Source organism: Manis pentadactyla, chromosome 6 (assembly GCF_030020395.1).
Source record: "Manis pentadactyla isolate mManPen7 chromosome 6, mManPen7.hap1, whole genome shotgun sequence".
NCBI lineage: Eukaryota > Metazoa > Chordata > Mammalia > Pholidota > Manidae > Manis > Manis pentadactyla.
In genome coordinates, this window is record NC_080024.1 from 26,071,003 (window position 1) to 26,094,302 (window position 23,300).

Genomic DNA, 23,300 nt, shown 5'->3' on the forward strand with positions numbered 1-23,300 from the left:
CTCTCAAGGGAATCACACTCTTGAGAGTGATGTTATTATGTAGGTAAAATAAAATATTTTAATATGTCTGTAAGAACTCTTTTGAGGCCTGTGTGAAAACATGAAGTAGAGAGTTAATAAACCTGATTTATTATTTGGCTCTTCAATACTATATTGTATGAAAAATCTGAATTCCAAGCAAAATTCCTTATTATAGACCAGCTTACCTTCCTCTTGGTCTATGGAAAATAGAATGCCTAACATAAAAGAGAATTCATTCTCCTTAAACATATTGTTTTAATCCTTTCCAAATTAAAGTCAAATTTGATATATGAATATTATAATAACTTTCCAAGTGGGCATTATGTACATCAAAGAAACTTTACTTGATGAAGGAGATATTTTTGAAAAATTATAAAATAATCATATTTAATGATTCTTATTTGCCTTTGTTTTTCAACAGCCACCTTGTAGCAAATCTGCATGTACTAGACTGAGGTAACATTTTAATATGTTGTGGTTTTTCAAATTAGGACAGAATTCTTCTGTTAGTAAATTGAACTTACCGAGATAATTGTTGACTTACATGAAGTTGTGAGAAATAATACAGAGAGAACCTGTGTATTTTTCTGTGCAGTACCCCAGTGGTAACATCTTACAAAACTATAGAACAATATCACGACCAGCATATTGATATTAATACAGTAAGGATGAAGAACATTTCCGTCCTCGAGAGGATCTCTTCTGTCGCCGTTTCAGAGCTACACTCACTTCCTTTCCAGTTCTTACTCCTCCTCAGCTGGGGGCAACCACTAATCTGTTCTCCATTTCTGTAACTTAATTTGTGCTTTCTCTCCTTATATCATTGCTTGCTAGAAGTTTGCCAATTTTATTGTCATCTCAAAGAATCAGCTCTTTGTTTCATTGGTATTATCTATTGTTTCTCTGTTTCAATTTCATTGATTTCTGTTCTAATCTTTATTATGTCCTTCTTTCTACTTGCTTTGGTTTTTGTTTGTGTTTCTATTCCTAGGCCCTTGAGGTGGGAGATTATGTTACTGAAATGAGACTTTTCTAATGTAGATAGTTCTATACATTTCTCTCAGCATTGCTTTAGCTGCGTCCTACAAATTTTGATATGTTTTATTTTCATTTCCATTCAGGTCAGTGTATTTTTTGACTTTCCTTGAGACTTCTTTTTTGGCCCATGGATTGTTTAGAAGTGGGTTGTTTAGTTTTCAAATGTTTGGAGATTTTCCTATTATCTTTCTGTTATTTATTTATGGTTTCAGCCCACCGTGGTCTTGGAACATACTCTGTATGATTTCAGTTCTTTTAAACTTGTTGAGATCTGTTTTATGGCCCAGGATAGTGTGACTGCCTTGGTATATATTCTGTGAAGCACTTGGAAAGAAATGTGTATTCTATGTCATCGAGTGGAAATGTGTATTCTATGTCATTGAGTGAAGTGTCCCGTAAATATCTACCAGATCTTCTTGGTCGATGGTGTTGTTGAGTTCTTCTATAGTTTGTTGATTTTCTGTCTGTTTGTTCTATCAGCTGAGGAAGGAGTATTGCAGTTTACAACTATAACTGTGGATTTCTGTATTTCCTCTTTCAGTTCTATCATTTGTTGCCTCATATTTTTCTGGGGTTTTTTTTTGATGCACACATATTTAGGATAGTTATGTCTTCTTGGTGGAGTGACTCTTTTATCCTTATATAATGGCCCTCTTGATCTCTTCGGATTTTGTTTTTTTTCTCTGAAGTCTACTTTGTCTGGTACTAATATAGCTGGGGAAATGGGAGTGTTTCCTTGTTACTGTTTAGTAGAAGTAGGAGTTTAAGTTTCCCAGCCAGCTGCTGTGGACACCAAGGTGGGGAGCTCCTTTTATTGATGTGTGGGGGTGTGTGAATTTACTGACACCACAATGGGGTGGCCTCACTGTTACTAGGCTGACTCTCCACTATGTCTTCTCTGATACTATCCCAGAGAGGGAGATGGAGGGGCACCTTGTTACTTCCAGGTGAAGGTGTAATATTGGAATTAGATCAGTGAATAACCCTATAATGGCCTACAATTGTTCAGTTGAAAGGAAGAGTCACATTTCTCTCTCTTTAAATCAAAAGCTAGAAATGATTGAGCTTAGTGAGGGAGTCATATCAAAAGCTGAGATAGACTGGAAGCTTGGCTTCTTGTGCCCAACAGTTAGTGAAGTTGTAAATGTAAAAAACAAGTGCTCGAAGAAAATTAAAAGTGTGACTCCAGTGAACACATGAATGATAAGGATGTGAAACAGCCTTATTGCTGATATGTAGAAAGTTTTAGTGGTCTGGATAGATGATCAAACCAATGACAACATTCCCTTAAACCAAAGCCTATCCAGAGCAAGGCTCAAACTCTCTTCAATTCTATGAAGGCTGAGAGAGGTGACGGACCTGCAGAAGAGAATTTGGAAGCTAGCAGAGGAGGTTAGTTGATGAAGTTTACAGAAAGAAACCATCCCCAAATAAAAGCACAAGGTGAAGTAGCAAATATTGATGATGAAGCTGCACAAGTTATGCAGAAGATCTAGCTAATATAACTAATGTAGGGGACTATGCTAAATAACAGAATTTCAGTGTAGCTGAAACAGCCTTCTATTGGAACAAGGTGGTCCATCTAAGACTTTCATAGAAAAAGTTAATGCCTGCCTTCAATGCTTCAAAGGACAGGCTGATTCTTTTGTTAGTGGTTAATGCAGCTGGTAACTTAAGTTGAAGCCAATGCTCATTTACCATTCTGAAAATCCCAGGGCTCTTCTGAATCATGCTAACTCTATTTTTCCTATGCCCTATAAATGGACAAACAGAGCCTGAATGACAGCATATCTGTTTACAGCATGGTTTACTCAATATTTTAAACCCACTGTTGAGGCCTATTGGTCAGAAAAAAGATCCCTTTCAAAATATTACTGCTCAATGATAATGCATGTGGTCACTCAAGAGCTCCAGTGAGGATGTACAATGAGGTTAATGTTGTTTTCATGCCTGCCAACACAACCATTCTGTAGCCCATGGGTCAAGGAGTAATTTCAATCTTCAAGTCTAATTTTTGAAATGTACATTTTTAAAGGATAAAGCTCACATAAATAGTGATCCCTCTCATGGATCTGGGAAAAGTAAATTAAAACTTTCTAGAAAGAATTCACCAGTCTAGATGCCATTAAGAACATTCATGATTAATGGGAAAGGTTAAAATATAAAAATTCACAGGAGTTTGGAAGAGGCTGACTCCAGCTCTAATGGATATCTTTGAGGGGCTCGGGTCTTCATTGGAGGAAGTAACTAGATGAGGTGGAAATAGCAAGAAGACTAGAATTAGAGGTGGAGCCTGAAGGTGTGACTGAATTGCTACAACCTCATGATCAAACCTGAATGGATGGGAAGTTACTTCTTACGGACGAGCAAACAAAGTGGTTTCTTGAGATGGAATCTGCTGGTGAAGATGGTGTGAAGGTTGTTGAAATGACGACAAAGGACTTAGAATATTACATAAACTTAGTTGATGAAGCAGTGGGAGAGTTTGAGAGGGTTGACTCCAATTTTGAAAGAAATTCTACTGTGGCTAAAATGCTATTAACCAGCATCACATGCTACAAAGAAATGGTTTGTGAAAGGAAGAGTCAGTTGGTGTGGTAAACTTCAGTACCGTTTTATTTTAAGAAATTACCACAGTCACCGTAATCTTCAGCAACTACTACTCTCTGGTCAGCAGCCATCAGTCAGCATTGAGGCAAGACCCTCCACCAGCAAAAAGACTATAACTTGTTGAAAGCTCAGATGATGATTAGCATTTTTTAGCAACATTTCTTAATTAAAGTATGTACATTGTTTTTTCAGGCATAATGCTATTGCACACTTCACAGACTACAGCATAGTGCAAACATAACTTTTATATGCACTGGGAAACCAAAAACTCACTTTATTGTAATATTCACTTTATTGTGATGGTCTGGAACTGAACCCATCATATTGCTGACATATGCCTCTACTTTCGGTAAAATACACGTTATCAAACTAGGGCTTCTTTAGTCCTCAGATATGTGATTGAAATTCAACATTTTATTTCAAATTGTAAATGATCACTTGCCCAAGAAAAGTTACTAACATTTTTTTTTCTAAATGTACCACTTTGTTTTGGATGTGATTGTTTCTTTTGGGGTAATAGACATTGCATATGAAAATGGATCTTCTGTTTTAAGTACACTATGATTTTAATGTCCCTCTGTGGTAAAGAACACTTGTACCTGTGACAAAGAAGGAAGAAAAAAGCAAAATAAAAGACATTAAATATTTTAAGTTATTCTCACTTAAAATGACTATAGATCAATGTAAAAGAGCATGATTTAACACATTCTAATCACACTTGCTCCTACTTAAACTGGCCACATTTTTTAGAGCAAAATATCGATAGAAACTGGAGTTTATATGCTGCTTATGCTTCTGAAAAGTTTATTCCAATTAAAAGGCTACATCTGCCAAAAAGAAAACAAAAAAAAGAATATGTTCAAGTGTAAGTGATGTAAGGGGTGATTGGAGAGTTCATATTGGATAATTGAAGTCAGGTTTCTCTGAATCAAATTTATAGTTCTGAAACTTGGTCACAATTTACCCAGTGTTTTCTAGGAGTGAAATAAAAGAAAGTAACTAATGAACTGAAAAAAAGTCAGACAAAACAAAACACAAAACTCGAATGGTGACTGACTGGTTCTGGAGAGTGAGTGGGAAGAAGCCTATTTTCCTGCTGATGACTCATCTGTTTCCATCTCATTCTCCCTTTCAGGTAAGTGAGATTTTATGGCTCACTTTTAGTGCAGCTGCTTTTAACTCAGAATCCGCATTGTGTTAATCTGATAGCTAAATTGTGAGGTGTATTCCAATCCAAAAAATTAGATTTTGATTACTATGTCCTTTCATAGAAATCATTGAAGAAAATGTGGGCACTGAACTATGAATATTATCCAGAAATCTCTGGATATATATACACCTGACTATTCTCTGAGCTACCCCTTGTATTTATAAATATATTGGAAAATAAAAACTGCTAATTTTCAGAAATTAGATAACTTTTTGGTGCTAAAATTAGTTTTTATGATAGATATTCTTTCATAGTGTCCATTTCAGTTTATTCTGCCATTCTGTCATTTCATGTACCATTTAAAATCACAATTGTCAGTAATCTCTAGGCGTACTTCTTTGGCCAATAACATAAACATTTTTCTATTTCTACAGTCCATAATATCTTATTGCACAACATAAAAAGGTTTTCCTATTTTCCTTAGTGATTCTAGAGAATAAATTTATCTGTAGACTGAAATTAAAGACTTGGGATTTGCAAAAGGTTGTATCATTGGGAGTTTGTCACTTAGGTAATCGACAGGTTATATCATCTCATTTGATTTAAGAACCTCTGAGTCCCTAACAGAAAGCAGAAATGTAAAGCTTTGCACCTAAACAATACTTAATATTTTCTTTCTAGAAAAGGGATTACCACCTGCAGAAAATTGTGATGGTTTAAAAATATATTTTTAAAATTTGTGATACCTTGCTTTAAGTGGTAGAGATTAATTCCTCTCTGCTTGAGTGAGATTTGGTGACTTGCTTTTAACAAATACAGTATGATGAGGCTGAACATGAGTGGCAGCAGAGACTAGATTGTAAAAGACATTGTGGCAAAAAAAAAAAAAAAAAGACATTGTGGCTTTCTCCTTGCTTTCTCTCCGGAATCACTCAGTCTGGGAATCCAGTTGTCATGTTGTAAAGACATTCAAGCACCCACATGAAGAGAACCATGTAGTGCAGAACTGAACTGAGGCTTTCTCTCATCAGTCACTGCGGAGCTGAAGGCCGCCTGCAGACAGCCATTGAGTGGGTCATCTTGGAAGTGGATCCTTTAGTCCCACTCAAGTCTCTAGGCGACAGTATCTAGTCCATTTCTCCTCTTATGTGCCATAACTAACATAATGCAAGAGAATTAATAAAATATTGGGTCTTCATAACATTCCAGGAAATTTTCAATCTGCTTATTATTTTTTCTAACTAAAATATAATAATATAATTACCTAACTATATTATAATTTTCGGTATGGTTTTTTTTTTTTACTTTAGGCTAATAAAGTAAAAGTATGATTATTCTAAATCTTATACATTGATGGACTTTGAATTTTGACTCAGGTAAAGGACTACTACATATAGCTTGATATCAAAACTTTAATTTTCAATTATATTAGAAGGTAAAATAATGAAAGATTGTACCGTGGCTTAAAAAAAAGGTGATGAATATGTTTTTCTCTCTTTGTATTTTGTTCACCTCTACAGCTGGATTCTGATGGTACCATTACTGTAGAGGAGCAGATTGTCCTTGTGCTGGAAGCTAAAGTACAGTGTGAACTCAACATCACAGCTCAGCTCCAGGAAGGAGGTAAAGTTGCTAATGTCTCCTGTGCGCCCACCTGAGTCTTCACAGAGATTGCCAATTACCCTCCTTAGTTAGCGTTAGGGAGTTCCTCTTCAGTCATTCCATGTTTCCATGTGGAGGGAATAATAAAGAGCAGAGTAGCGCTCTTTTCATCTCTTTAGCCGAAAAGCTCTTCCCTCTCTATGGAAGGAGTGATTTGTCTGATTTGTTTGGGACTAGCAGCTGGGCGTGTGCACATCAGCCTCTTCCTCAGGCGCCTCCCTGGGATCTGTCTGCCTGCAGAGAGCGTGCATGCTGGTTTGCCCTTGACTGCAGTGAGCTTGGAGGGGCAAGCTCTGCACCTGTGGCTACTGGCTGCTGTTTGGGGTAGTATATAAAATCAGGAGAGCAGACAAGCCAATTTACATGCACCTACTGTTCTCCAAAAAACTTCCTTCTTAATAAAATGATCATTTTATCTCTGTCTGCTCCACTCCTTATGTAACTTTCCAATTAGTTCCAGATTCAAGTAAGAAACTACAAAAATGAAACCACAAAACTCCAGGTGAGCTTGTGGCAGTGTTGGTGCTTGTGGGTGCGGGTGCCTCTACCGTTGCAGCTGCTCGGGGACCTGTGGCTTGTGCTCCCTGGGACCTGGTGGTCGCTCAGAGTTCTCATTGGGGTCTTTGGGTGAAGATATTTATTGGACTGCTTTAGAGTAGTGGGAAAGTTATAGTGTTTTATATGGGAAAATGCTTCGCTTTGATAGTTGAATATATTCAAGGAAAATTTATTTTAAAAGGGAGGTGCTATTTACCAAGCCCCCTAAGATCCCAACAAACTGAATGGACAGATAAGGTCCTTAAAAGCTGTTCTTCATAACCAAAAATGTAGTTTGATATCTGCTTCATTCTAGTCTTCAAATATTAAAAAAATTATGATTAATTTCTCAATTGGTATGATCAGAGAATGTTGTCTGCATGATACTGATTTTTAAAAGTATGTTGAGACTTAATGTCTTATATTGTGTACAGTTTTGATAAATGTTCCATGTAGTCTTCAAAGGAATATGTGTTCTCCAGTTTCTGAGTAGAGTGTATTATAGTGTCTACTGGGTTGAGCTTATTGGTAATATGGTTCATGTATTCTGTATTCATAAAGATTTTTCATCTGCGCTTGACCTATTATTTACTGAGATATATATTTTAAAATCTCTAAGTACGATGGTGGATTTTTTGGTTCATGTATTTTAAAAATATGCTATTGGGATATACAAGTTTAGAAAAGTTCTATTTCCTGGTAAATTAAACCTTTTATTCATATGAAGCAGCCCTCCATACCTCTAGTTTACATTGCTTTAAATAGTAAATAATATACAATATAAAATTATTATATTAAAAATAACAATATTTAATAAACTGGTTTCTTTCTTGGTATTTGCCTTGCATCTTTTCTAATCCTTTAAGAATTTTAGTTGTGGTAAAATACACATAACAAAATACATAAAACATAACATAAAATTTACCATTCTTAAACATTTTTAAGTGTACACTTCAGTAGCATTAAGTGTATTCACATTGTTGTGCAACCAATCACCAGAAATTTTTCATCATACAAAATTGACCCTCCAAATCCATTCAACAGCAACTCTCTCTCTTTTCCCATTTGTTTATTAAACTTTTCTGTATACTTTTGTTTTGGGAGTGTCTTTTGTAAAACAAGACACAGGTGGACTTTTTTCTTGTTATCTATTCTGATAGTCTTTGTCTCTTAACTGAAGAGTTTAGCCATTTATGTTGATTTTAATTTTTAACATACAGTACTTGAATTTAATTCTACCATCTTATTTGGGCTTTTCATTTCACTAGCTCTTCCTATGTGTCCCTTCCACTTCCCACCTGCACCTTCTTTTGGCTTCTTTTGGATTGATTGGGACTTCTTTCCTTATTTCATTGTCTCTTCCCCTACTATTTTAGAAGATATATATTGAATTTAGTGATTTACCTAGAAATTATTTTCATATAATTTAATTTAATAAAGGTTAAAGTTAATGACTTCCCCCTCCCAAGTAATACAAGAAATTCAAAATATTTAATTACTTCCAAATTTTGTTATTGTCATAGAATTTTACTTTTATACAGTTTTAATATGTTATTATAGTTTTTATTCTTCTTGAAATATGCCTGTTTTAGAAATTCTTTATGTTAGAATCTGCTTATAGTGAACAATCAATTTTTGTTTATCTGGAAAGGTATTTATTTCAGTCCCAATCTCCCAAGACACTCTTTTGGATATATGGTCCTTGGTTGATAATTACTTACTTTTAGCTCCTGAATATTATTTCATCTTTTCTCTCTAGCTTATATTATTTTTGACAAATCAGTTCTCAGTGTTTGTTGATGATTAGTTTTTTTCTCCTCTGGCTCCTTTTAAGAGCTTTTCTTTGACTTTGACATTCTGCAGTTTCATTCTGTATCCATGTATGGATTCATTTGATCTCTAGAGTCTGATAATGATTCGCTGTTTTATTTTTGAATATTTTCTCTCTCCCATTCTTTTATTCTGTCCTTCTGGAACTTTAATAAAGTAGGCAAATTTTCTCTCTATACTTTGTATCTTCATGTCATATATTTTCCTTTTCTTTCTGTATCGACTGCTGTTTTTTTAATTTCTTCAAATATATTTTCCCATTTGACACCTTTTTGTTCAGCTTTGTCTAATGGCAGTTTAATCCATCCACTCAGTTAATTCTGATAGTCTTATTATATTATTTTCACTTTGGAATCTTTATATTTAATTTTGATAGTCTTTTGTATCTTCAATATGGTTTTAATCTCTTCTCTTTTTTTCCTAAACATATTTTATATTCTGCATTTGATAATTATAATATCCACAGACTTTGCTTGTCAGTGCTGACTACTGCACACGGTGGCTTATTTCCTTCTATGTGTAATGATTCATGGCAAAGAACTCATGAGGTATTCGTTTGAATTGCCTTCCTCCAGAAAAAAATTCTTTTTGCTTCTACAAGGTACCTAGAGGAACTATTGACCTAAGTCCACTTTAAACTGAGTTTAGAGATCACATAAATGTGGGCTTGTGGTTAGAATATCAGAGAAGAATTTTTTTCTCCATTGTTTCCTATTACAACTGTAAATGGAGCCAATAGTGAAATGAGCCAATCATAGTTTTGTTTCTTGTTCACTCACTAAGGGAGTCTTTTTTAGGGGGCATTCTGACCTTTTACAGGAGTTTTCAGTCCAATTTTAAAACTTTATCAGGAGACACTCATCTTTTGTCACCTGAACACAGTCAAAATCCAAACTCCAAGCCAGCAGGTGAATAGAGGCCTCCAGGGTATACCCCAAATGCAGTGTCCACTGGCCCTCTGGAATAATTTCCAGTCCTTTGGTTTATAGACAGCTAAGCCATGCTTTAAGAAAGAAGGTTTTTATATTAATCCAGCCTTTGTAGACATTGTGTATTAGGAAGGACTTCTCTAAATGGCTAGATTAATAGTGTAAGAAAAGGGAACCATTCATGCTACCTCTGTAGAACACTGACTTGAAATTTCAAGCACGCAGGTCTCCTAATAAGGAATAACATCACCATTTTGAGGTGGAAGATATCTTAGAGGTTACCTAGGCTAACATGATCATCTTCAGCATTGTTTTAACAGTTCAAAAATATATTATATGCCCACCGTGGGTTGCTTCTATAGTAAGCACTGGAGAAAATGAATCAGGTTCCATCTTTGCTCCAGGAGATGACCTGGTATGGGAGGTGCGCACCTGTCAGTATGTGTGTCAGTTCAGCAGCAGAGGTATCACAACTATCGAACCATTGCAAGAGCATCTTAATTCATCAGGGAGGGATTAGAGGAGGCTTTCTGGAAGAAAAATCATTACATCTTAAAATAAAGGAGCAGTAATTAGATGTGTACAAGAGGAAGTAAAAAGACACTCCTGGGAGAGGGAATAGGATGGGCAAAGGCAAGGAAGTCTGAATTAGTCATGTGCCACACGAGTTATACATAAAAAGAGTAAAAGATCTGGGTGGAAACTTAGGTAGCATCCAAATCTGAGGAGGTATGAATCATGTGAAACATGTAGATGAACAAATATTAGAAGAGGAAAGATACTTTCTTTGAGATCTTTCTCCATACAAATAGGATAGAATTAAATCTGGTCAAACTTTGGTTTACCTTTCAGTAAAAATGCCTAATAATATATAAACTGACTCAGAGTTCTTCACTTTATGTGTCAAAAACTAGAATGACATTTCAAATTCACTAGCTAATTTAAAATTTTTCATTTTTAAACTTCTCCTAAAATTAAGATATTTAGGAGTAAGCTCTTATGTTGTCTGCAAATTACATTAAAATAACACAGCAAAAAGTAAACCAGATGAAATAAATATTAACTAGTAAAATATAATGAAATATTAACTAGTGTCAATTCTAGATGACTGATATATCATAGCCTCTGTTTTATTTATGAAAAATAATTTATAATAAAAAGAAAATAAAAAATTTCCTCCAGTCTATGAAAGAAAGAAAAGTCAGTATAAATGCAAATGCCAAGTTATAGAACTATTCAAGTATTTAAAAACAAAAACCAAAATATTATTGTTCCCAGTTCTACTTCACAAATGTATGGTCGCATTGTGTTATGGGTAACTGTAGATCTGAAAAGAGACAAAGATTCTTCAAATTTTACATTGTTCTGTGTAAATACCATGGTTTGACTAATGAAAGCAATTAATTAGTTTCTTGCTAAATAATGAAAGTATTTGCTCACATGTGATGTGAAATGATGATCAAAGTGTAGATGTTAATTAAGATCTGTTTATTGTCTGTGTGAGGTCATGGCTTCCCCAGTCTTTTCAAGTTTTTGTGAATATTAACCACTGCCTAAGTCAAAGAGGCACTAGAGAGATGAACATGATATAAAGAGACATTTTGGATATTGGTTTTCTCAAATTTGGGGTGTGTCTGTGGTGTGCATGTGTGTGAGGTGGTGTCTCGTAGGGAGCTAGAAAACTGTGCCCTTTAGAGTGTGAGGAAATAGCAGATTGTTTCCCACAGCAGTTTAAAAACTGCATAGTTATACAAGAAACTGGTCATTGGGTTTTGACTTGTGTGAAGACCTTATTCCATTATGTGACTAACTGGCCAGGAAATCTAATATGACATTGCAACATACATTTTCAAGGGGCAGTTATATACAAGAAGACAGGAATGCATGTCCAGGTCCAACTTATTAGATTGCAAAGTATATTTCTGGTAAAGGATTGGACAGTCTAAATAAATAAGGAAGCATGCCTTAATAATGATGGAGTTAATGGATGGAAAACCATATGGAATGCTCTAAGATGCAGAAAAGTGTCTAGGGCAAGATTAATGGGAGAGATTGATTCATTGTATTCAGTTCAAACAAGGAGGACAAACAAAAAGCAGGTAATGGTGGAAAGAAGCAGGTGAAACTGTGCATCAAAAGCAGGAGCCAACCTGATGAGTTCATGGCATGCCTGGTAAAGTTCAGGCTTTTAATATGTGAGCAAAGTGAGACTGTTTCCAAGAAAGTGTCCTCTTTTGTAAGAACAACTGTGGGTGACAGAAGACATTTTCTTTTTCTTATGTGTCAACAAATCCACAAAGCAAATCAAATATTTGTTTCCACGTGATATGGTGGACACTGAAATTAATTTCAGGTTTATGCTGAATTCTTTTCTGTAGAGATCGGTGTTTGCATGAGGTTCTATTATGCTGATGACTCAAAACTGAAAAACAACTTGACATCATGAATATTAGCTAGAATAAAAATTTTCATCTATGATTAGTGTATTTGGTAAATAAAAACTTGAGAAAGCTATACTGGATAGTAGTGGTAGCAGAGCAGTGGCTCTCCAAAGATGTCCACCGTGTTGTGCCTGCGTATGTTGTGTTATGTGGCAAAGGGGCACTACAGATGGAGTTACGGTTACAGGCCTTAAAATAGGAAGATTATCCTGGATTATCTGGATGGGCCCAGTGTCATCACATGGGCCCTTAAAGGTGGAAAAGAAAGGTGTAGGAGTCAGTCAGAGAAAAGGAGAGTGGAAGAGAACCTTGACATGGGAGAAGGACTCGACCTGCCTTACTGTCTTTGAAGATGGAGGAAGGGTGCCATGAACCAAAGAATGCAAGTGGCTTCTAGAAGTTGGGAACATCCCTCAGCTGGTGGCCAGAGGGAAACAGGGATCTCAGTCCTACAGCTGCAAGGAACTGAATTCTGCCAACAACTGGAATGCGTATGGAAGTGGATTCTCTCCCAGAGCCTCCAGAAGGGGATGCAGCCCTGCCCAGCCCTTTATTTTGGCCTTGTGAGTTTGAAAGCAGAGATCCCGCTAGGCTCACTGGACTTCTGACTTACAGAAACAAGTGAGATAATAAATTTGGGATATTTGAAGCTGCTTTGTTTGTGGTAATCTATTATGGTAGCAATAGAAAAGTGAATACAGAACTCCTTAAAAGTAGTGTGTCTGGGGAAGCTGGGGTATGGCATGGTGGATATGCTCTTCTTGAAAGTTCAACACACAGCTAACTGGGAGGGGTCCTAAAGAACACAGTGTCGACACTGACTGAGGACTTGTTAAGCTCCGACCAGTGCTGGGTGGCCAACAGAGGAAATAGAACAGGCAAAATTCCCTGCCCTCAGGGTCCTTAAACCCTGTGATTTAAGAAAACTAATAAAATAACACTTAGTGTTTGGAAAGTGATAAGAGCTCAGGTGAAAAATGCATCAGGAAAAGGGATAGGAGTGTTTGGGGATGTAATTTTAAATGGATAATTTTACTCAGAAGTTGACATTTGAATAAAAATCTGTAGGAAATCAGGGGCTAAGCCTTAAGGCTATCAGGGGAAAGGCACTTATTCAAGGGAGAGCAAAGAGGACCTTAGGGACCTTAGCAGGAGCCAAGGTCAAACAGAGAAGCTGCAGGGAGAGCAGGTCCTGGAGGGTCTTCAGACACTGTGAAGACTTGGCCTTTGTGCAGAGTGAGACGGGAAGCCTTTGGAGGATCTGGGGCTATTCCTGCAAATAGGAAGACCCCTTGGAGGCTCTCGCAGTAATTCACGCTGGAGATACAGCTTGGACTGTGGGTGTTGGCAGTGGGGGTTATGAGAAGTGATCGATAGGGCTCTGGGTGCATCTTGAGGAGATCTGGAGAGCTTAGGAGATTTTCATTTGAGATGAGTGTTAGACTCAAAGACATTTCTGGTAAAAAGGCAAACCCGAGTCTTTGAGTTTTCCTATGAAGTTCAATCTGTTTCATGTGTTATACTTTTTAACAGCAATTTTAAAAAATTGAGGATTAAAAAATGTAGTCACAATGATGATAGAATTTCACTGCAGAAGTTGTTCACGATGAATTCCAATGGTTTTTTATATATTAATTGCTATAACTCATCTATGTTGAATCACTGAAACATTTTTAATTTATGTAGATCAAATATTTTTATTAATGGGTGTTTGATGACACAAGATGGATGAATTTTGGAACATTTATGTCGTATCTACCCCATACTGTTTCCAAAACTACCAGTTTGCATTACATTTTGCTACAGGCAGGAACTTGAAATTTTGTATTTTGAATGTATTTACTCTCTGGTTCTAACTGCATTTTTGTTTATTTGATTCTTAATTTTTTTCTCATCAGAAGGAAATTGTTTGCCAGAATGGGATGGGCTCATCTGTTGGCCCAGAGGAAGAGCAGGGAAAACATTAGCTGTCCCATGCCCTCCTTATATTTATGATTTTAATCATAAAGGTATTGAATTCTTTTGAACTTTTTCTGAAATTGATTAATTTGGAATATAAATTTACTTTTTTGGGGGGGGGGTAGTGGGCTCTCTAAGGGAACTGAACAATCTCAGGGTTTTTCTTTATGTCTTTATAGGAGTTGCTTTCCGACATTGTAACCACAATGGAACATGGGATTTTATGTACAGTTCAAATAAAACATGGGTTAATTATTCAGATTGCCTTCGCTTTCTGCAGCCAGATCTCAGCACAGGAAAGGTAATGGTAGTTTTGTATTTGTGAACCCCTAAGAGAAAGCAGAATAATGTTTTTATGTAATTCTTCATTGTCAACCACTATACTTAACAACTCTTTTATTCTATGACATAAGAGCATAAAAGATAAAAGCAAGTTTGGAATCTTTTCAGGTATTTGGTTAAGGAAAGGTCTAGGACTTGAAACATTCTGATATTTTGTTTAGGTTAGAGTTACCTGGCTGAGATATACTTACGTACTTATAAGTATATATATGCTTATATATATATATATATATATATATATATGTATATATATAAAAGCATATATTGTATTATGCTATATTATGTATAAAAATCCATATAAGTAGTTAGTAACATGATTCATGATTTCTCCTTGGTTACTTATGAATGGCTACATCTCATCTCACTCTATATTCCTGGAGGAACTGTGTATTTTAGAGATGTATTTTGCATCATAAGATTTGCCAGTAGATGATTTCATTAGTATATACAGTGTGTGTATGTGTGTGTGTGTGTGTGTGTGTATTAGAGTTGTAGAATTAAAGAGGAGCAAGGGGTATATTATAGGTGTTCCAGCATGATACCTTAATTTTACACATGAGTCAACCCAGAACGGAACTAGAGATTAAGTGTTGTTCAAAGTGACCCAGCCCACGGTTGTCAGGGCCTGAAGCAGAGCCCTCATCTCCAAATTCCTCTTCAGTGCTGTTTTTAGTATAGTAATCACACACAGATTTTTAAAAACCCGTCTAGATAGTTACTTTTAAGTCGTATGTGGTGGCTTAAAAGTCATGCTTAAATTCATATTACTGAGACCTTGTAAGATGCATGATGCTATCTGTATATGACGCTAGGAGTGAATGTGATAAATTGATGTATAAGTAGTTTTTACAAGGACCCTGAGAACAATAAATCATACATACGCTCTCCTCAAATTACACATTTTTCTTTATGCATTATGATCTTTTTTTCAGCACAGAATGCAGAGCAGTAGGTGAAGTGGTACATGGAAGATTTCTCTATTTGCTTTGCATTAATAGTCAGAACTTCCTTTTTTAACATTCCTTTTTTCTAACACAAAGCACTGCCACCTTAATGAGCTCTTCAGTACATTTCTGAAAGACCTAAATATGTGTTAACTTGTTTTGGCTTATCTCTGAATTAACTGAAATAATGACCAGTTTGTATAATGACGTTTACTACTTCAATTCTGCCCTCAAATCTCATGCCTAATCACTCATCATCTTGGATTATTAAAAGTGCTTGTGTACTTTCCTCCAGAACATTTTGGAATGGGAACTTGAGAAAGCACATGATTGGCATTTGATATGTGATCCACAGCAGCTATCATGGCTCACCAATTTCAAAAGTAAAAAGCCTAGTGGCAAAACCAGAAGCATGGGATTTAAAAACACATGATATTTAGTTCCTTTATCGTAGACCCAAAGACTTGTTTAAAATAAAATTCCATGGTACCTGAATCTCTTCTTAAATGTCCTCATGTTATTTAGTAAACAGAATCACCCAGTTATCAGTTAATTAGGTTATTGAAGCAATATATCTGAAAATTTAGTAGAGTAGATTAGTTGCTTTGATCATGCAAATTAATACCCTTTCTGTATCCTTGCCCTTCGCCCTTTGTAGTCCCTGCTGATTCTGATGCTGGGCTGGCTTTGTGACTTATTTTACCCAATAGAATGAAGTGGGAATGATGATGTGTCAGTTGAGAGTAAGCCTTTATAAGTGAGCCTAGACAAGGTTAGCTGAGACGGGCCCAGCTCAGCAGAATCACCTAGCCAACTCGTAGATTCATAAGATATTAAATGGTTATTGTTTCAAACCATTGCCTTTGGGGGTATTAAAAAGGCCTAGAATAGAATAAGTCTGTGGTAGAATGATGGATGATATTTTCTTCTTTATAGTTTTTTATACTTTTCTTTGAGGAACATGTATTGTTTTCATAAACAGGAAAAATTAAGAAAAAGTGATGTTTTATAACTTCTCAAGGAAAAAAAAATACCTTATTTTAAAAATAGAATCAAACCCATAGTCTTAAAAATGCAACATTAAAACAACTTTTTTGGTCTCTTTCAACAGTTTTGACCTACTTATGTACAGGAGATTTGATTATAAAAAGGAAACTAAAGAATCACTTTTTGGTGGTCTAATGTTGGCATCTAGTACAATCAGTAGTTCTAACATGATACAATTCTGGTTTATTTGTAACAAATTGGGTGCAAGATTGCTGTTGTAATGTTTATTTACTTCTTGGCTACAAACTACTATTGGATCTTGGTGGAAGGTCTCTACCTGCATAGTCTAGTCTTCGTGGCATTCTTTCCTGACACCAAATACCTGTGGAGCTTCACCTTGGTAGGCTGGGGTAAGGGATTTATGTTTCCTTTTCTTTTAAGATGGATTATGGATTTGAGGGCATTCTTTCAGCCTTTTTCCTGCCATAATCCCTCCCCGTTTTATCTTTACCCCTTCTTCTTTCTCTTTTGTTATTGACTGTGGAAAATTATTAAGATCTAGTCTATAATCCTCTCAGAGGTAACAAGCTTTTCACCATTATGGTTAGTGTTTTTAAGCCAGATTCTTGAGAAGACTCTTTGGTGTAAGAGAAAAATGCATTGTTAGCCATACACATTTAGAACTGCTCATGTCTTAGGTTGGTGCCCTGCTTTAGCAGTAATTTCGCCCTTAATATTTGATTTTTGAATTTCTGAACTGTAATGATGCATTTTTCATTTGTATTTCTAGATCATATGAAAATGCCAGAAAGGAATTTAAAAACCATCTTAACTACATTTAACAAAATAAATTACAAAATTATGTAGGCTTACCATGTCATTAAAGAGAATAATCCAAATTATTTTTGGCTCAAGTAAGTAAAAAAAAGGGATATTCAGCTCATGTTCCAAAAATGCCTTATCAGTACTAGAGGGACTACTGGACTAGGCACTAACTCAACATGATGTGGAGAAAAGGATGTTTGTTTGTCAAAATTTAAGAGAAATGACAACTCATATATGTTTAAAATTAAGAAGTCATGAGATTAACAATTGCAGATCTCAATTGCCATTTTAATATCCAAATTATGAGGTAATTAGGAAAAGAATGAACTAAGTGGCTTAAGGTTAAATTTGAAAGTTTTTTTCCCTCCACAATAAGAGTATTCCTTTACCTGTTTTGCCTTACTATCATTTTAAAATTGAAAATGTGAAATAAGGAACACTGCATTACCTGTTAGTTAATTAATAACCTTTAAGAAGAGAGAGGGTCAAGTCACTGTAATATTTCATTTCTTATGAAATAGTGATTGTCATGAATAAAGTTTTATTTCTGAGGCAGCTTGTCTGTTTTAAGGCTCTTCCTTATCTTTGATTAGCAGTTACTAAAAATAAAAAGGTATATTTAATTTTTTTAGGGTACTTTGGAAATTTCCTCGACAGTTTTTGGTAGTTTACCTTTATATCAAAATAATATCCGTGTACCTACATAATTACTAGAAGTTGATACAGGTGTCGATACAAATTTAAAGAATGAATATAGACATTTGTCCTCGTTACAATGTATTTTTTTGGATTTTTCACACCTCTGGTCACACTTGTAACTTCTTTTTCTCTATTTACTTATTGGTTTGTTAGCTAACTCTCCCATCAACTCTTATTTGGGGGTATATCTCTCAGTCTGTCCCTCCTGAAAGTCAGGAGTTTGTCCCATGAAATCCAGGAAATTAGTTTTCAAATCTTTCTATGAAAAAGAGAATAAAAAAATAGTCCAGGGAGCTTCTATGCAGGCATGAATTTCTTACCTTCCTTTACACTGTTTATTAATTTGTCCATGAAAATTTGGCCTAGGAATGACAACTCTAGTAGAAAAACATCATTACTTGAAATATTCATTTTATCAAATGGTTTGAAAACATTCATGAAAGCAAGTAGGATTTACATGGAGGCTTACTTTGAAAAGCCATTTTACATGAAATATGCTCAATTAAGCAAAATCTAGAACACTAATAACCAATTTTTATAGAGCTATTTCTATAGTTGGTCTATCTTCTGACCCTCTCCCTCTCTTTGCAACTCTATACTTAAAAAAAATGTACTAAAGTATGTATAAAAAAGTAGTAATATTCTTTTAACAATATCTCTCTGCTACTAAAGCACAGCTACCATTTAATGAAGTAAATATTCAAGTCTGATTAATAAACAATTTTTTTCTTTTATCTTAACACAGATTCCGATTTTAAAATACCATTTTAATTTCTGATCATTTTTCAAAATTCCTATAAGAAAAATAATGGTCAAAAACATTATAACTGCTTTGCAGGATCCTTTGCTAGAAAAATTCATAGTGAACCCCAGTTTCATACTTTCTTCCAATGATGTGATTTACTGGCTTCACTAGAGAAGAGAACTTGCTTGGATTCCTTTGTTACTCATTTGGACCCAATCATTTTAACTTTAGGTGATCAAACATCCTTGAAGAGCCCCCAGATAATTACTGTTTTATTTTTTTATTATTCTTTGATTGTCTCTATGCTAGTCTTCTGAATAAGGATCTAACAAGAGGATGAGAAAAGCAATTTCACTAAGACATGATGCCTAAAATACTTATAATTTTCATCTAAAACATAATTCCAACTGAAACACCAGTAATCAATGGGTGTAGAATATCATTCCAGAAATTGCCTGATCAGGAGATTGTAAAAGAACAGAAGATTAAAGGCCTGCAAATGAAACAATGTGAAAAGCTTAATCAAAGGCAGGCAGACACTTTTTAAACACAGCCAAGGCAGCAGAACAGCAAAGGGGTCCGTGCCAGGCCTTTCTGAACCAGTCTTTGAAGAACATCATGCATGGTTTTTCTTCATAGCTGTAACTGATAACTGAAGTTGTGTCATTAATTTTGCCTCCACGACTGGAATATAAGTTTCAGGAAAATAAGTATATAATTTATCTGTTCATTGTTTTATCTTCTGAGACTAGAATAATCCTTGACACAAAAATAGATGGTTACTGGATGTATGGATAGGTAGGTGGATGGATAGAAAGAATATGCAAGATGAACTTAATAATTAGAATTGGGTAGATCCATTTTGACATAAATAATTTCCTAGAACATAGAATTCAAGCAGATTATTAAAAAAAGAGTTATATAGACACAATGAATAAAATTGGAATGCAGAATTATAAAATGAAATTGCCACACAGGCAGGTTGATGTTAAATTCAATTAGACAATCATTGAGAGGACCAAAGAAATAACATTTAGGGCATCATCTAATTTTCATTTTTTGATGAAATTTTTCTTCATCTGAATCTATTTGTTCACTTTTTTGCAAATAAAGAACACCTGAAAAATTACAAATATGTTTGTAAAAAGTAAAGAATTTAATATTATGTTTAATAAAAATATTCAAACTTAGGTTAAACCTTTTCTCTCATTTTGTAAGGTGCTTCCTAGGTTCTGTACTGTTTTCACTATGGTGTCTCTTTTTTACAATCTCTTTCATAAAGGCCATGTAATGAGAAGTTATCCATTAAATCCTTTGATTCTCTATTACAATGTTCTGCAAGAGTTATTCCTGTGATTTTTTTGTGTGTGTGTGATTTCAGAGTCTAATCAACTATAGCATGAACTGATGGTCAAACTAAGTGGGGGCAAAGGACACGTGAAATGAATGTAGACATTCGTCTGGGTTACATTTTATTTTATTTTTATTTTTATGCCACTGATCACACTTGTAATAAATTCTTTTGCTCTATTTATTTATTGGTTTTGTATTTACCTCCCCCAGCAACTCTTACTTGGGGTATATCTTGCAGTCTGTCCCTCCTGAAAGTCAGGAATTTGTCTCATGAAATCCAGGAAACTAGTTTTCAGATTTTTCTGTGAAAAAGAGAACAAAAAATAGTCCAGTGAGCTTCTATGCAAGTATGAATTTCTTACCTTCCTTTACAATGTTTATTAATTTGCCCACGAAAATTTTGGCCTAGGAATGACAACCATACTAGATGACAGATTTGATGTTGTAGGCTCACACGGTGTTTATCATTTATGAATGGCAAGTATCTTACGATGCTATAATCAAACTAACATAGTGGCCACCCTTTGCTAAGCTATTAGTTCATGCAAATCCTTCTGCTTTGAGCCACTATGAACCAATGAAAAGAAGAGGCTAAACTGGTCAAAACTTCCCAATTTTATAACTTGCAGTATAGCTTCTCTTTGCCTTCCACTTTGAGAATGAAGAAGTTCTAGTTTTTTAAAACAGCCACCTTCCTACAGCTCCTTTGAGCCCCTCTTGTTGCTTCACTCCTCTCTGAAAGCATGTGGCTGTCGGTGTGGCAAGAGTCAAAGTCAAATGCACCAACCATTGCATGCTTCTCGCTCCAGGAGCTTCAATGCCCTCAGAGTATGGAATGAAATCTGGGGCCAACTTCATCTTCAGACTTTTAAGAACAATTAACAGCAATATACCTGGTTCATTTCTCAAGTGGACAAGATGAACAATAAGTGGACTTTTCTTGTACACATAGCAACATTTTTCATGTCCATTTTTCTCTCTCAACTTTTAATAATGTATTCTTACGATTAATGCCTATGAGAGAAAAAAATACCTTAATTTTAAAAGAAATATGGTCTCTGACTCCTTTTCTTATTTCAGGGTTTCCAGCAGCATTTGTTGCAGCCTGGGCTGTGACACGAGCCACTCTGGCTGATGCAAGGTGAGTGACAAAGAGGAGGAGGTAAAGAAAGAGCTTCAGATTTTCTCAATACCCAGCCCTCCTGCTTGGAATTGACACTTGAATTCACACTGTTCTTCACCACATTGCCCTTTAGGGATGTCATGTGGGAAATTACCTTGGTGTAATGGTAGCCTCTGATACATTACCAGCAAGCCATTCGTCCCAGAGTCATGGAACAGAAAGACTCACACACCAGATCAGGATGCTCGAACTCCCTGGTTTATGAAATCAATTTAAAACATGCTGTAAGAAAAGGAAAGATATGGGTAAATTAACACACAGGATATGGTGCAAGCAAGTGGAAGGACCCCACTGAGTCTGGGATAGGCAATATTGATATTTCCTCTCTTTCCCCCACATCAGTCTTCCCTCCTGGTGGTGTGGTTACGAGGTCCAGAGATGAGGCTGCAGCAAGCGGGACCACAGACAGAAGTTTGTTTGGGCCAATGACATACAATGACTTAGACTGTCTTAGAGAGACGTAGGGGCAAGCACACCTGTAGCTTGCCAGTCAGCCTCCTGAGCAGCTCTAAGTTTTATTTGTGTTCCTTGGGCAAAGGATATGTGTGTATGGGTTTCACCGATCAGTGCCTGAATTAAGATGTCAAGAATATTGAGCACTTCTTGTGTATCAGGGATATTTTGTGCCCCATGCCTCGTATGTATTTAATACCTATGTGTGGGGTAAAATCACAGAATTTCCAGAATCTCCCGCCTGGCCTTAACATTTACACATCAATAGGTGTTTACCACTGCAGCCTCTGAGGATCTGAGAATCCACAGCAAGGCAGGGAGAGAAAATAGCCACTCTCTCCTCCCCTCCGTTTCTGGTACGTACTCGGTCTGGCGTCCGCCAGTCACCAAGGACCCGCCCACAGAGCTTCTGGAAGGGGCGGGCAGGGAAGTGAGCGCCTGCGCCCTAGCTGCAAGGACGGAGAGCACGAAGTGGGCTTTGCAAGTGAAAACCCGGGAGGACTGAGAGAGCACGCGGCCAGAGGAGACAGACAGACAGCCGTTCCTCCTCGTGAGCAATAGAGGGTTTCTCCCAACCTGCCCTTCCCCTTGCCTTACTTGGCTTTATAGGGAACTTTGCTCCGGGAAGGGGACCCCCTTCTCCCCAGATCTGCACTGTGTCTAACACTCATGTGCTACACTTAATACTTGCCTATATTTAATGCAACCTATGGGTTTCATCCATCATATTTGTCTTCTGTAGCATAATTAAATCTTTTTAAACAATAAAACATGCACACTCGAAGTGGAATCCATCCTCGTGAATCAGTAGGATATTCTAAGTAGCTTGAGGTTAAGTTAATGCAGTATTTTAGAGTACAGGACAATGATGCTGGGTGATGGCAAAGAACCCTTCATTAGATTAGGCAGACCTGAGTTCAAATTTTGATTTAGCTGCTCTAGTTTTGGAACCATGGGAAAGACACATGACCTCTTTGTGTATCAATTTCTTATTTATAAAACAGGGATAAAAATGTATAAATGACCTTAATACATACAAAACACTTAGCAGGTTGCAGGACAGATAGGAGGCACTAAGTGGGAACCTGAGGAGGAGGAACTTGAGGGGCAGGCCTGTTGTGCTGCTGCTTGGTCCTGCGGCTACAGGTATGTTACCTGACCGCTGAGCCTCAGTATTCTCATCTACCAAATGCAGAGAAAATTAATGTTATTCTCACAGGGTGGTTGTACAATTAAATGAACTAATGTATGTAAAACAATACAGGGCTTGGGATGGTAAATGCTAAATACTTAGTATTATTCCTTTAATGATTTCATTAATTATACCTACATGTAATGTCTGATTAAAAATGTCTTTGTTTATTATTATTTCATTGGAAATGAGAACTCACCCTTTCATTAATCCTAGCTTATGATATTTTGATTTTTATCTTACCAAGTCATAGGAGCCTTTGATTCTGCTAAAGTTAGAGCTTAAAAATGAAGCTGGAGAAGAGATGGGAGCCAGGCTTTCCAGAACTTTATAGGCTATATCAGGATGGCTGAGTTTATTTTTTAAGTGATAATAACAGCAAATTTGCATTTATAAAGAT

The 23,300-nt window shown here is 36.0% G+C and overlaps 1 protein-coding gene across 1 annotated transcript in view; it reads left to right on the forward strand.

Annotated features, from left to right (window-relative positions):
• The first annotated feature begins 3,396 nt into the window (after positions 1–3,396).
• Positions 3,397–23,300, forward strand: part of PTH2R (parathyroid hormone 2 receptor) — a 43,882-nt gene continuing 23,978 nt past the window's right edge. The window contains exons 1-6 of the mRNA XM_057503920.1: positions 3,397–3,627; positions 6,340–6,442; positions 14,117–14,227; positions 14,357–14,478; positions 15,759–15,846; positions 21,153–21,213. Of these exons, the coding sequence (XP_057359903.1) occupies positions 3,397–3,627; positions 6,340–6,442; positions 14,117–14,227; positions 14,357–14,478; positions 15,759–15,846; positions 21,153–21,213 (716 nt within the window). The remainder of the gene's footprint in view (positions 3,628–6,339; positions 6,443–14,116; positions 14,228–14,356; positions 14,479–15,758; positions 15,847–21,152; positions 21,214–23,300) is intronic.